The 15,635-nt window shown below is 43.6% G+C and overlaps 1 protein-coding gene across 3 annotated transcripts; it reads left to right on the forward strand.

The window, feature by feature from the left end:
- Nucleotides 1-6,687: 6,687 nt before the first annotated feature.
- Nucleotides 6,688-13,237, forward strand: EIF1B (eukaryotic translation initiation factor 1B). Of its 3 annotated transcripts, none has more exons than XR_010561123.1 (5): nt 6,688-6,907; nt 9,195-9,358; nt 10,089-10,190; nt 10,302-10,472; nt 12,868-13,237. XR_010561123.1 is itself a non-coding variant. In XM_065397900.1 (4 exons), the coding sequence occupies exons 1-4, from the start codon at nt 6,877-6,879 to the stop codon at nt 12,910-12,912; spliced, it is 342 nt and encodes a 113-aa protein (XP_065253972.1). In that variant the 5' UTR covers nt 6,688-6,876; the 3' UTR covers nt 12,913-13,237. The 3 variants fall into 3 exon arrangements, 1 of the variants encoding a protein (XP_065253972.1); XR_010561122.1 differs by having other exon boundaries at nt 10,322-10,472; XM_065397900.1 differs by lacking the exon at nt 10,302-10,472.
- The last annotated feature ends 2,398 nt before the right edge of the window (nt 13,238-15,635 follow it).

Here is a 15,635-nt window from a genome sequence, read left to right on the forward strand (position 1 = left end):
CATCGCTGCAAGATTGCTCACGTAGCTACGCTATGCCAACAGAAGACCAAGCTCCCATCGACATAATAAAACCACCTCCACAAGAGGTGGTAGCTATGTTGGCGGAAGAGCTTCTCCCACGAGACTGACATAACGCCATCCACACTGGTGCTCCTGTCGGTGTAATGTATGTTGCTCGGGGTGTGTTTTGTGTTTTATTTTCACAAACGTGGTAGTGTAGACAAGCCCTAAGAATCCAGAAGTTTGAATGGGTAGCTGAAGCTTAATTAAACTGTTCAAAACACCCAACTCTGCAAAAATCAAACTGGATATCTTGCAAGAACAAGATTTCTTGTGAGATTGCCAGCATTTCCACTCCTGGATGGAAATCTTGCAAGACAGCCTTCCACACAGTATTTTGTTAGAGGGGGGGTCCAGTCATAGTCAAACATTAGGTTAGGTTCTAAAGTCAGCGCATAAGGCAAAAATTGTGTATAGTCAAAATTACCCTTGAAAATCCTTAAATCGCCCATAAAGTACAGTATACATGGTTTTGTGTACAGTATACAACCCTGTACAGTAATATGTATAATGTATACAGTAATGTACAGTCTATAATAAAGAGTACATATGCAAAATATAATTTTACAGTACTGTATTTTTAATTACAGGGGGTCGTCAGGGCTTGATGTCGATCCAGGAGACGGAGGTGATGGAGAGCTTGGATGACGGAGAGCGAGTTGTAGACGAAGTGGTTGGCTCTGGTTCAGCTCGAGAAGTTGATTGCGTAGGCTCATCTGCTGCTGGTTGTTTTTCCTTGAAAAACATGGTGATCGGCAACTGTCGCTGTTGTTTCTTGAGCTGCTCAAACATTTCTTGATACCGTCTCAAATCGTCCGTAATAGTAATACTACGTGTGATTTTGAGGCTTCATTCCATAGAGGGATCGTATTCAGAAATTAAATCATTCAAGTGTTTCACTGCTTGGAACACTTCAGCAAATTTATGAAGATTCCAACATGCTGGCTCTTCCTGTTCGTCGTCATCATCTTTGTCTTCTTTAGACAATTTTATCAGTTCCTCTAACTCTTCATTAGTCAATGTTTCTCTATGGCTCTCAATTAATTCTTCAATTTCTTCCTCAAGGATGTCGACGAAGCCATCAACACCCACTTGCCTGGCCACTTCAACAATACATTTCACTTCTTTGTCAATGGTCGGGAAACCCTTAAAATCATTCACACATTCTTTCCATAGGTTTCACCAACATGCATTGACCGTTTCAGGCTTGATTGCATCCATTGCCTGTTTAATATAAGTGATGCAATCGGCAATGTTGAGGGACTTCCAACACTCCATCACATTAAGATTGGGATCAGCATCCATAGCGCTACATATCCGTGAGAACATAAGCCTCCTGTATGTGGCCTTGAAACAACGAATCACGCTTTGGTCAAGACGTTGGAGGATGGAGGTGGTATTGGGGGGGAGAAAGACAACTTCAATGTCATTATGTGCAAACTGGAGTGCTGCAGAGTGACCAGGAGCATTGTCTATGATCAGCAACACTTTAAAGACAAGTCCTTTCTCTTCGAGGTACCGCTTGACCTCCGGAATGAAACACTTGTGGAACCAATCCAGAAATAATGCTGCCGTCACCCAAGCCTTTTTATTTGATTGCCAGAACACAGGCAGGAGATTTTTGTTCTTGCCTTTTAGGGCATGGGGATTTGCAGCCCTGTAGAGCAAGCTCGGCTTTATTAAATGCCCAGCCGCATTGCCACAAAACAACACAGTCACACGGTCTTTAGTTGCTTTGAAGCCAGGGGCTTGTCTTTCTGATTTCGAAATGTAAGTGAGGTTGGGCATTTTTTTCCAGAAGAGCCCAGTCTCGCCAGCATTAAAAACGTGTTCCGGAAGATAGCCCTTTTCTTCTATGATTTTCTTTAATAGTTCGGGGTAGGCTTTTGCTGCCTCTTCATTGGCAGATGCAGCTTCACCAGTAGTCTGCACGTTTTTGAGGTTGAAGCGGTTCCTAAAACTGTTAAGCCAACCTTGGCTGGCTTTGAATTCCTTCTCATCAGAAGGCTGTCCCTCTTCGGCAGGAGGTTTGAACAGCGCGTAGAGGCTAAGAGCCTTTTCTCGCAACGTGTTGCCATCGATAGGCACACGTTTATGGTTCATGTCTTCCAGCCATAAGTTTAATGCCTTTTCAGTCTTCACTAAAGTCTTATTACGCACCTGGCTTGTCACCTTAGCAGTTATTGGAGCACTTGATGCCACGGCTTGACGAATTTCTCTCTCTCGAATCTTGATGGCACGGATGCTAGACTCATTGCGGCCATATGTACGCACCACGTTGGAGACAGACATACTGTCTCTCAATAAGTCCAACACAGCCAGTTTTTCCTCCAGTGTTGGAACAGATCGCTGTTTCTTCGGTTGAGCACCAGATGAAGTAGTTGGCTTGCGTTTAGGGGCCATGTTGTATGAAAAATACATATCTTTAAACACTAGAATCACACTCAGCACGGTGAGATGCTCACACTATGAGAGGCACGCGGGAACTGAGACCGACTGAGGGAACAGCAGATTCATGTCTCCCATATCACGCTCTCTCCGGGGCATACGCTCATTGAGTGGAATGATGGGTGGAATCGCCCGCACTGTTTACAGGTATCTTGTTGTTTTTCTTTTTTTTGCTGAGCGCGTATAGTTGAATTCGCGTAAGTTAAATGCGCGTGTGATGCAACTCACCTGTATGTTCAGGCTAGTGATAGTAAGATCACTGAGCAAACATACCAATAGCCATAATTATTAGGGCAAAGATATAGCTCCTCCTAACTGGAATACTGGTTCTTTCATATCATAAAGTTTTTAAATTATATTTGCTTTAAGAGCTTGGGGTACAGTAATTCTCTTGAAGGGAAAAAGTATACAAGATTTTTCCCTATCTGCATGGGTTATTCACTGCTCTATAAAGAAATGTGTACTTATGAAGGTGGGAGTGAAATTCAGCTCTCTGCGTGGGGCTTGTGCTGGTCCTCTGCATAGGGATGAATTTCAGGGCTTGCTACAGTATGTAGGATTTTTCATACATGATAGTAAGTCCCAAGATTTAACAATAGTTCCTGATCCTGCCATAGTGTTTTATTATTCATGTGAAACATGACAGCTTAACAAAGGTGCAGTAAAATGCAAGCACAGGAATTACTAATTGCTATTCATTCCAACTAATTGTTTAACCAGATCTTCCAAGTACTATATTTTAAAAGGATGAAGTTATGAGCAGGATAATTAGAAATGATGTTCTTTTACTGCACCGTAGTTGTTAGGTTATACATTAATCATGCAATTATATCATTAATTTGCCCATAATAGACCATCTGTTGTTTAAATAGTAAAACACAATAGAATGTGTGGTTGTGATTAACACCCACCGTAGGTGTGTAACAATGAGGTAGGAGGTGTCACTGGTGGTATCAAAATATCTCCTGCTGGTACCTAGGTTTAAAAGCTATTTTAACCCCTTCTCTGCTAATCCTCAATTTCAACATATGTACAAGTTTATCTGCTGAACTTCTTTGGAACATCATGGCATACATACCTGGTATGACAAGCGCAAATTGAAGCAGATTAAGCTTCTCTTGGCATGGGGGATTCCCCAGCTCATGAGATGATGTACAGATGGCATAGTCAACTCAGTGCCACAACCAGAGTGTGCAATGGGCTGTAGTTGGAGCACACTGTGCTCTGGCAATGCGCAACGGCTGTACTGACCTTGTGCTTCCCCCACAAATACATGCTTACTTAACACACACATATGTCAATGCTGAATATTTGCTAATGCTGCTGAAGTTGGGATTAGTTTTGCATTATATGGCTGTGAAGGAGATTTAATAGGATTGAGAAGTGTGTTTTATCTGTTGGAATCATAAGAAAATTCCTTATGAAGGCTGTGGAATCTGTGACTAGCAGTGTAAACCTATTCGATGGACGTGAGGGTACATTTAAGGGTATCACATAATTTGGCATTTCCTTCCTTCTGTGGCTTGCACTTTGGGGGGATGTCACACAACCTACCTTAATCCCTTTCAAATGAACTATTTCCTAATGGAATTGTTGTGGGTGGTTTTGTTTATTGTTTTTTACAAGCGAAGAAGGATATGAAGGGGTAGATAACACGGGTGGTGGTGGGGAAGGGACGCCCTCTCTCAATGTTGCCCATGGTGTGAGTGGACAGGAAGGGTTAACGGAGGCACAGCATGGGGCAGACAGTAGGGTTGGGAGGGGATGTAGTGGTGAGTTGAATTTGTGGAGTTCTTGGTCCTCCAGTTACCAAGAGTGGATCAGGATATGTTGTAAGAAGACCTTCATAAGGTGAGGGGCTTCTGGGCAGGAGCTCACACTCTACTTCTCTGCTTAAGCCCATGGAGGTTGTAAACTTTGTCCACATGGTAGTCCTCTGTCAGCTCACACTACAAGGGAGGTAAGGGGAGGATAATTGTGAGGGCAGCGGTAGGTCTGTCTCTATCTCCCTATTTCCAGCACAACTGTGCCTGCAATCCTGGGATGGAAAGAGTAAGAGTCTGTCAAGCCATCTATGCTATTGCTTCTGAAAAGTGGAGTAGCCTCTGTTAAAACCACAGAGCTTAGCCTTCAACAAAGGCTGAAGAGAGCTTTAGCTTGTAGCTCCTCTCCCCTAGCAACTTCTGCTACTCATCCTGACTGACACAGGGCTCACAACATAGATTATTTCCTCTCAGTTTTTGGTCCAATGTACTACAGAACTGGGGGGAGAGGAGGAAGGAGGGGAGAGGGGTCGCATTTTCCCTGAGGGCAGTTTGGCTTCAGGCTTATTGTAAGGTATGGGAAGTAGCGATCATTTTGAAAAAGGGAAAATTAAACACAACAATCGTTAATCACTGAGCTTAATTGTAACCTGGCTTCTTCAGATATACATTGGGCACTGGTTTACAATAAATTAGCTATTTGGAAAATCTGGAGGATAACAAAGGAAGCTTTTGTTAGCTAGTATTGTCCAAAAGCGATGAGCCACTCAGAATTTTTCCCTAAAGGACCTATTTTTAATTAACTTTGGTTCATAAAATAAATAACAGATTTGCTTGCAAATCCTCAGAAATTGAAAAGTTTAATCACAGATTCTGATCTTAAATTTGGGTAGATACACTGGATTTCCCCCCCCAAAACCAAGCAGTGACTGCTTAAGTGACAAACGGAATGCAGCCTTAATTGTAGAAGTGTGGTCATGCCAATATAGTAATGTTGCACAGAATTACGGTTTGTTTGAGGTGTACAATAAGCAGCCTATAGTCTGTGCTATATATTTCCTAGGAGTGTATATGTGTATATTTTGCAGTATTTATTCTCCAATGGGATGTGGGGGAGGAGTAAACTATGCAGAGTATCCTGCACAGTACCTATTCCCAGACCCGCAAAGGGTGTAGAAGAAGCAGCGTATGTGGCATAGTATCTATCTCCCAGGAGTGGTGAAGGAAACAACGTACGGACACAAGTCAGATATCAGGAATGGCAATATACAAAAACCTGTAGGAGAACACTTCAACCTCCCTGGCCACACAATAGCAGATGTAAAGGTAGCCATCTTACAACAAAAAAAACTTCAGGACCAGACTCCAAAGAGAAACTGCTGAGCTTCAGTTCATTTGCAAATTTAACACCATTAGATCAGGATTAAACAAAGCAGTTTCTCCTCCCTTGGTGTTCACACTTCAACTGCTAGCAGAGGACCTCACCCTCCCTGATTGAACTAACCTCATTATCTCCAGACTGATTCTTGCCAGCATATTTATACCTGCCTCTAAAAAATTCCATTACATGCATCCGAAGAACTGGGCATTCACCCACGAAAGCTTATACTCCAATACATCTGTTAGTCTTAAAGGTGCCACAGGTCTCTCTGTTGCTTTTTACAGATCCAGACTAACACGGCTACCCCTCTGATACTTAACGTAGGGGGGGTATATTGCATAATGTTTAGTCCCCAAGGTGGTGGTGGGGGGAGGATAATACGGGAAGTATATAGCACAGTATTGGCTGCCTGGCAGAGGGAGGTGTATAATATGCACATTCTCCTGCCCGCTGTCTGTTCCTTGGTGACTATAACGCATGGAGAGCGCTCTGCGGTAGCTATTCTCCGGGAGGGGAGGGCTACGGGCCGTGTCCTGCCACACCTAGAGAGCACAGGGTCCGTTCCGGGGCCGGGGAGGGAAGGGGCTGTGCGCGGAGTAGGGACACAGCCGTATGTAGGACGGGGTGTCACGTCCCGTCTAGTGCGGGGGGGGAATGCGGAGTGTCACTCACACACACACACTCTCTCTCTCTCTGTGGCATGCCCCGGCGGGAGGGGGTCGCACGCACACACAGCGAACGCTGTGCACTATCTGCTCCCTGGGGGTGTCCTTGTCTCCCGTCCCCGTTTGCAGGGTCCCTGACGAGCCGACCCTTTCGGGGCCGGGCTCTGGGCAGAGACAGACACCGGGGTGGGGGGGGAGAAAAAGGCGGGGCCTCTGGCAGTGGCGGCGCGGTGCATGCTGGGCGTTGTAGTTCCCCACCGCTCTGCGGCTGCTTGCTGCCGGCTTGGGAGGACTCCATTCCCCAGGATGCTCCGAGCCGACGGAGGTCACGTGTCCGCGGCTGGGGCAAGGGCCGGGCATAAGAGCGGGCGGCCATTTTGTGAGAGAAGCAGTCGCTGCTGCCTCTGCGTCCGCGCCGCGCTCGCCGCCCCGGCTCTCTGCCGTCGCTCCGGACTTGCGGTTTGTTTTTTTCTCTCCTCCTTGCAGATCCCGTGAGACGTGACCCGGGCGCACCCAGCCGCGGCCTTCTCCCCTGCTCAGCGCCCCGCCACTGAATCGCATGTCCACTATCCAGAACCTCCAATCCTTCGGTAAGCGCCCCCCGGGACCCCCGCCACGGGAGGCCCCTGCCCGGCTACTCGCCAGCGCGGAGCTACCTGACACCCCGCCGCCCCTGCCAGGCTCTCCCGGCGTCCCGTACGGGCGATCCCATCGCTTGCCGGTGTCCCATCCTCTGAAAAGGGCCCCCTGACCTCCTCCCCCTCCCCATCCGCTATCCCGGGTGGCTGGGCTTTGCCTTGCAGTGGGGAGCCGCCTGGTGGGGGGCGCGTCCCCACTCAGTCCATGATCCTTGTCTCTCTTGGTAAGGGGCACTGCTCTGGGGGTATTCCTCCCCCCATAGTCCGTCCTCTAGGATCTCTGCTTCCCTGGCAGTGCCTAGGCTGCCCCCATAGCTGCTGTGCAGCGCCAACCCCCTCCCTCCCCCCCATGAAGTGATAACTTCATCATCTCTTCTTCCCCTCCCCCCCCATCCGCTGTATAGACCCTCTGGGATTGGATCTGCCCAGGCACTGGCAATTGATCTGCCGTGGGATTATCTTCTCCATCCCCTGTCACCCACTGTCCTTCAGTGGGGAAAAACTCTGGCCCCCAAATCCTGGTGACTGCCTTACCGTAGAGCCCACTTCAGGTATTGACCTGCATGGATTGTGGGGCCTCCTTTTTGCATGGTCAAGAGCTGTTAATCCTTAAGGAAGGCATCCCAGGTACTGGTACCATGCTGCCTGGGGCAGAGTCCCAAATCCTAGAGACTGACCTACCTGGGGAGTCTCATCTTGTGAGTAAGAACTGGCCTGCCCCTCTTATCCCCTTTGGAAAGGGATTTTCCTTTCTTGGTCCTGTCTTCCTTTATATCCACACTGACTGAAATCCCTATTTGGTCAACTTGCCCCAGAATTTAAACCCTTCCCATGCCCCCTCCCACTGACTCTTTTAATAAGGTGCAGACTCTAGGGATTCATCTATGATCCAGAATCCCTTGATTCTTTAACAGAGGTGTGGAGGAAGTGGAACCAACCTGCTTCTCCTTCCTTCCACTTCCTGACAGGCCAGAGTTGTGCCTGCTCCTCTAGATGCTTTTTGTCCCAAGCCACTGGACCCCTCTTCCACAGTCTCCCCATTTTAGTTGCTTCTGCAGGCCAGGCCTGTGCCTTGCCTGCTGCCAAGCTAGTTTGCTGGTGCTCTTAGGCCTGAGCATTCCTTCTCTTGGAGGTTTGTTTCTGCTTCTGGGAAGTAGTGGAGTTGCATAGGTAGATGCTTAAGTGAAGATTTTCAAATGTGATTAGTCATTTTTGGGCCTCGAATTTTCTATGCTAAATTTGACACCTTAAAATGGCCTGAATTTCCAAAAGTGCTGAGTTATACACCTTCTGATCATTGGAGCTGTTAAAGTGGCTCAGATTGGTAACCCAAATCACTAAGGTCTGAAAATCTTGACCTAAAGCTCATTACCTACTTTAGCTGAAGAATGCTATGTAATAGGTGAAGGAGTTGTTGTTCGGGAAACATGCAGGTCTAATCTAAATTGGTTAGAAAAGGTATTTAAATGCCATTTGTTTAGGGGGTTGGGAATACCTCAAACTGGTTGAAGGGCAACAGGAAGCCCTTTTTTTCTTCTTTATCCCCTTCTAAAGACACTTGGCTCTTCTCCCCATGCTTCAATGCAGTTGAAGACTGAAGGAGTCTGAAGGGAGCTGTTATGTAGACAAGGCTAAATTGAATTGTATTGGCTTTTTTGCCTGAAACTAGGTACCAGTTGTAGAGGGCACAGTGCGTGTGCAGTCCCTGGTATCTGCCAATGTTTGTCACCATGTCTTGAAGACCTCTTAGCACCGTTACATATGGTGCTTAACATGGTGACTGTCTGGAACTAGGACTCCTCACTGGTGGGGAAATTTTTCAGCAGAAATATTAGTTGAGACACCCCCTTTAAGGTGATGGGCCTCTGTGTGAAATGAAGTTTTGATGTGACAGTTCTTGGATTTCAGTGTTTATGGTTTAACAAGTAAACACACACTAGTTTTGGGCTATGTCATCTATTTAACCTTTGAGGGGATTTTGAAGAGAAAACAAATGTATGAGTTGGTGAAAACATGACAGTGAGTTAGCTAGAGCTATTATAATGTAGTTAGTTCTGTTTGGGATAAAAACAGTTTCTCCCCCCCCCCCCCCCCCTTTACTCTTATCCCTAGGATCAGAGTAACAAGACTCTGCCAAAGGGCCCTCTGTACAACTGGAAAATTCTCTGCTAGCTGTATTGATTTATCATTTTCTCATGAAAAATGCTTCATATGTAGTAAATTGCCTCTTTCCCTGCAGACCCCTTTGCTGATGCAACTAAGGGTGACGACTTACTCCCGGCAGGGACTGAGGATTACATTCATATAAGGATCCAGCAACGAAACGGCAGGAAGACGTTAACTACTGTTCAGGGAATTGCAGATGATTATGACAAAAAAAAACTTGTGAAAGCTTTCAAAAAGGTAAAGCTGCTAGCTTGATGTGGAAATGGGAACGCAATGCCAATTTGTGAAAACAGAGTATTTTACTTTGACTTTTGGCTACATGTCTGCTTCATTTTCACATTTGGCTAAGCCGGAAGGGAACAGTTTGTCAAAACTGTATAAAATAACCTTTGTTCAAGGGACAATACAGTATTCTTGAAATGAACAATTTTTTTACAAATGTTAGTCTCTTAAAACTTGTTCTCAGTAATCTAGTTAATTTCCACAAGTGTCTGCCATTTTTGTTGATTTGGCAGATATAAATCAATGACATGAGTGTTGCTTTTAACTTCATGGTACTGCAAGTTTTGATTTGCAGTGAGAGTGTCTTGTTTCCAGTGAAACTCTTAAGAAACATGGAAACAAGTGGCAAATTGGACAGGCAAATCTTACTGTGCTTGTCTTTCCATCTTTTGCTTTTAAGTGTTTTGTTTGGTTGGGGGCGGGAGGGGCTGCAGCTTGCCAGCTTACAGTTTTTTGTGTGTCTAATGCTGCTGTCCTGGTGTCACCAAGTAGCTTCCATACTGTTTTTAAAAATAAGAATAGTGTCGTTTTAACCATGTTTGTCTTTCTGTCTTTTTGTTGATAACCAACTTATTTATAACCTTCAATATTTATTTTACGCAGCTTCTGTTAAAGTACACTGTAAAGCATAGTAAGCTTCATTACAGTTTACATGAGATGTCTTACAATATGAATGTTTTTCTAGAAATTTGCTTGTAATGGTACTGTGATTGAGCATCCTGAGTACGGTGAAGTTATCCAGCTTCAAGGTGACCAGAGAAAGAACATTTGCCAATTCCTCTTAGAGGTGAGTGACTACAGACAGACCACTAGCAGTATTTTAGATCTCTCTCTGAAACTGATAAAGACCTTAATTGTTAAAGGTATCATATTAATTTATTTCTTTACATTTAACCAGTTTTTGAACCTTTAATACAGCTCTTAATACACTGACCTGAAAGGACAAAACCAGATGCTTGCAGTACATAAGAACGGCCATACTGGGTCTGACCAAAGGTCCATCTAGCCCAGTATCCTGTCTTCCGACAGTGGCCAATGCCAGGTGCCCCAGAAGGAATGAACAAAACAGGTAATCAAGTGATCCATCCCCTGTTGCCCATTCCCAGCTTCTGGCAGACAGAAGCTAGGGACACCATCCCTGCCCATCCTGGCTAATAGCCATTGATGGACCTGTCCTCCATGAATTTATCTAGATCTTTATTTGAACCCGTTATAAACTTGGCCTTCACCAAGTCTGGCAAAGAGTTCGCCAGACTGACTGAGCGTTGTGTGAAAAAAATACTTCTTTTGTTTGTTTTATATCTGCTGCCTATTAATTTCATTTGGTGACCCCTAGTTTTTGTGTTGAGAGAGTAAATAACACTTGCTTATTTACTTTCTCTACACCAGTCATGATTTTTATAGACCCATAGTCGTCTCTTTTACAAGCTGAAAAGTCCCAGTCTTGTTAATCTCTCCTCATATGGCAGCCGTTTTATACCCCTAATCATTTTTGTTTCCCTTTTCTGAACCTTTTCCAATTCTAATATATCTTTCTTGAGATGGGGCGACCACATCTGCAGGCAGTATTCAAGATGTGGGCATGCCATGGATTTATAGAGAGGCAGTATGATATTTTCTGTCTTATTATCTATCTCTTTCTTAATGATTCCCAACATCCCGTTCGCTTTTTTGACTGCTGCGGCACATAGAGTGGACGTTTTCCGAGAACGATCCACAATGACTCCAAGATCTTTCTTGCGTGGTAGCAGCCAATTTAGATCCCATCATTTTATATGTATAGTTGGGATTATGTTTTCCAGTGTACGTTACTTTACATTTATCAACACTGAATTTCATCTGCCATTTTGTTGCCCAGTTCACCCAGATTTGTGACATCCTTTTGGAGCTCTTCGCAGTCTGCCTGGGACTTAACTATCTTGAGTAGTTTTATATCATCTGCAAGTTTTGCCACCTTGCTGTTTACTTGTTTTTCCAGATCATTTATGAATATTTTGAATAGGACTAGGCCCAGTACAGACCCTTGGGAGACACCACTATTTACCTCTCTATTCTGAAAACTGACCATTTATTCCTACCCTTTGTTTCCTATCTTTTAACCAGTTACCGATCTATGAGAGAACTTTCCCTATTATCTCATGACAGCTTTCTTTGCTTAAGAGCCTTTGGTGGGGGGCCTTGTCAATAGCTTTCTGAAAATCTAAGTACACTGTATTCACTGGATCCTCCTTGTCCACATTCTTGTTGACCCCCTCAAAGAATTCTAGTAGGTTGGTGAGGCATGATTTCCATTTACAAAAACCATGTTGATTGTTCCCCAACAAATTATATTCATCTGCGTCTCTGACAATTTTGTTTACTATAGTTTCAACCAGCTTGCCCAGTACTGAAGTCAGGCTTACCAGCCTGTAATTGCCAGGATCACCTCTGGAGCCCTTTTAAAAAATTGACGTCACATTAGCTATCCTCCAGTCATTTGGTACAGAAGCTGATTTAAATGATAAGTTACAGACTACGGTTAGTACTTCTGCAATTTCACATTTGAGTTCCTTCAGAACTCTTGGGTGAATACCACCTGGTCCTGGTGACTTATTGCTGTTTAGTTGATCAATGTGTTCCAAAATCTCCTGTAATGACACCTCAATCTGGGACAGTTCCTCAGATTTGTCACCTAAAAAGAATGGCTCGGGTTTGGGAATCTCCTTCACATTCTCAGCTGTGAAGACCGATGCAAAGAATCCATTTAGTTTCTCTTCAATGGCCTTATCCTTGTGTGCTCCTTTAGCATCTCGATCGTCCAGTGGCCCCACTGGTTGCTTAGCAGGCTTCCTGCTTCTGATGTTCTACCTTTTTTTGTGATTGTGTAGTATTTTGTGTAGTATTGTATTGTGATAATCAGGGTGATAAACATCTACGAGTCTAAAATGTTTCTAAATGTTCTTGCACCTCTCTATTGAATTAACAATTCCCATTCTTTGGGGAAACAAAGTTTTGAGTTTTGCCTCTTGTTGTAAAAGCCAAAATATGTCTGACGAATATAACTGATACTGAACAGGTGCTGTGGGGTGGGGGGAAAATAGCTAATATCCTTTGTCTTGTCATAAGAATACTCAGCTGTAGCTGCTGTTTGAAGCCGTGTTATCAGTTGGGTTTTTTAAAGCAGTTCAGATCGAAAGGATAAGTGGAAAAGACTAAAAGATTGAGATGTTCTACGTTGTTTCTAGTAACCAGGTTCCTAAATAAAAATTTTAAGGCATATAATTCTTTGGGCCAAACTTCTGAAGATAATTCTCTTAACATTTGACTCTGGAACCTGGAAAACGGCCATGAATCCTGTATTGTACCTGTTGATGCACATGGAGTCCCTTGTCACTCCTAATGACTGCTAGATCTTCTCTCTTGATGTAATGTTATGGCCACTCCGCAGTACAGAAGCTTTACTGAAATGTGTTTCCCTTTTGCAGGTTGGCATCGTCAAGGAGGAACAGCTGAAAGTTCATGGTTTTTAAAATGTGTATAATCACATGAAGAATTCTGCAGTTTTTGTTCATACTCACGCTGGCTAAACTGTGAAATATGAGTCTTTTCAGTAAATGGACTTCCCACTTACCTAAGCATTTAAAGTTTTATTCACATTTGCATGATTACAGAAAACCTGTGGTGTGTAGACTAGAAACACACAAAAAAATTGCAGTAAGATGGTAATGAAGACTTTTGTGAATTTTTAACACATTTCCAATGGAAATGTTTTAGTGCTGATTGTTGAGTTTATTACTTTTCACCTGACTTAAATGTTTTTGTTGTATTAAAACCATGTATGTTGCAGCTTAAAAATTAAGTCTCTTGGTATGTTTCTTTGAGTATTTGGAACGCTTAGTCAAGCAACAATCCTGATTTAGTGTGATTAAAACAGCTCTGTGGCAACTTTAGTTTACTGAATACCAACTAAACTGAGGTCTGCATAATGAAGTGTTAGCTAATTAAAATCAAAAGTAAGATAAATTAGGACTTTACAATCTCTTCTGAGTTGGTGCATTTGAATACCAATTTTATTAATACAATTATTGATAGTTTGTACAATTAAGAACTGGATCTTCACTAGGTTAAAATCTAAGATAATCAGTAAATTCTGAAATGCTAGTCTTACAGTCAAGAGGACTTTTGCAAGCAGTACTGATTTCTTAGAGGACCGTGGCTATTGTACTTCATATCTAGGTTTTCTATTACACACTGCCATTATCTTCAGCACCAAAAAAGTTTAAAAGAAATGCATAGGATCTTCTCTTCCCTTCTCCCAAATGGAGGGAGAATGTTTTGAGATGGCTTCTACCACAGCTGTGCCCTTGGAGTTTAGTTCCTTATCTAGGATAGTGGTTATTTCAGAAAGTTGGCTTAGGTAACTTTTCTATCAAAAAGCTCATTCTATTTTGTTTGAAACAATTAATATGTTGTTTTTATTAAGCTGGCCTTCTAGTTTCCATTAAATGACTTTTGTTCTCCAACATCCCATCTCCCCACCAAATATTACCCCCCCCCCCCAATTTTTGCTTCCATGTACAAACATTAGGATTAACAGGAACTGACTGAGTAGTAAATACAGTTTGTGGGAGCTGCAGAGCTATACCAAATACTCATAATGGCTGTTTGCTAGTTACCTAAAGGGCTTGACTTACTAAACATTGGATTGGTGCAGCTTTGGTGTAACCCCCTTCCACCAGCCTACATCAGATATGATCCTGCAGTTATGGGGCTTATAAGTAGGATCAGGGAGCCGCATTCTGTAGCTAAATAACAGTTTTGAATTACGTTGGCTATTGCTTGTGTGTATGGGGGGGGGGGATCCCATTTTTAGTGGTATAGCTTGTTTCATTCGGGAGGTGGTGCATTTACTCATTGGGTACAAAGCACAGATTTTCCAGTCTAGGTGCATCTATGCCTACTGTAGACATGGGCTTAGATTGTAAAGAATGATTAGCAAACCAGAAAGCCATGTGACATTCCCCAGGGAACAATCTAGACTATTGAACAGCTGTGTCCCGTTAATTCTCCAACTTGGGGTACCTTGTACACTGCTACACTGAGAGCAACCATGCCTGGTCTGCTCACACACAGCCTCTAGCATGTAAATTACTCCCAGCTGTATTATGAGTGCTCTAGCCAGCCACTCCTGAATTATAGTACAGCATTACACCAGCAAATTGCCAGTTCCAGACTTGTCCCTAGAAATGTTCATCTTGTACTGCCCAGCTCTTTCCTTTTGGACAATACAATCTCAGTCTCCTTTTTGTAATAGAAAAGGATATGCACAAACCCTGTTAACCCAAATGGAAGTTTCAAAACACTGGTTTAGATCAAACAAGTTTATTAACTGCAGAAAGATTTTTAAGTGATTACAAGTAATTAGGCATAAGTCAGAACTGGGTTACAAGAAAATAAAAGGTAAAATGCAACTAACTAAGTAAAGCTAAGTGAATTCAAAACACATCTCTTGCTTTTGCAGTCTTACTGGCTGGATGCTTTCTGCCATGACGCTTCCTCCAGTCCAATGTTTCTCCTTGTCCTTCAGGTGTTGTGGGCAGAGAGAAAGAGAGATGATTTGTGTCCTCTGTTCTCACTTATATTTTTCCTCTTTGACAATCATCTCCACCTGAGGTTCAAGAGAGAGGCTGTTTGCATAGGAACCTCCAGCTGTTGCTTGACCAAGCTGTAAATTTCTTGCTCACACTCTTTTTCCTGCCAAAGAATGGCTGCTTAACCAGCAGAGGCGTAGCGCGTACCCTCCGACCGGAGGGGGCCCCGCAAGGAAGGGGGCCCCTAAAAGTGGCAAAATAAATACTGCATTCCAGTTTCTGTATTGTAAGGGGCCCCGCCCGGACATATGTCCGGAGGGGGCCACGTTCTTTGTTGCTACGGCCCTAGTTTTCCCTTTAAAAAGGGGATCAAAGTTTGTGAACCCCTCCAGGTATTTAATAATTTCAGAAAGCCTGATTCTAGTGTCACTTATACTGTATAAATCTGATATTACTCTAAACGAGTCAATGGTTTTATAATGGGGTAACTAAAAAATAACAAAACAAAACAAAAAGAAAAACCAGGCCTTAAATTAGGCACCTAAATAACTTATAAGTGGCCTGATTTGAAGAGGAGCTGAGCACCCACAGCTCCTGTTGATTTCACTAGGAGTTTTGAGTGCTCAGCACCTATGGAAATCAGGTCACTTTTAGTTAGTTGC

This window comes from Emys orbicularis, chromosome 2 (assembly GCF_028017835.1).
Source record: "Emys orbicularis isolate rEmyOrb1 chromosome 2, rEmyOrb1.hap1, whole genome shotgun sequence".
Classification (NCBI taxonomy): domain Eukaryota; kingdom Metazoa; phylum Chordata; order Testudines; family Emydidae; genus Emys; species Emys orbicularis.

Excerpts from the sequence above, each read along its gene's own strand:
- EIF1B (XM_065397900.1), top strand. The coding sequence starts at position 6,877 with ATGTCCACTATCCAGAACCTCCAATCCTTCG. Across the intron at positions 9,359-10,088 it reads TTGTGAAAGCTTTCAAAAAG|AAATTTGCTTGTAATGGTAC; the intron begins GTAAAGCTGCTA and ends ATGTTTTTCTAG. Across the intron at positions 10,191-12,867 it reads TTTGCCAATTCCTCTTAGAG|GTTGGCATCGTCAAGGAGGA; the intron begins GTGAGTGACTAC and ends TCCCTTTTGCAG.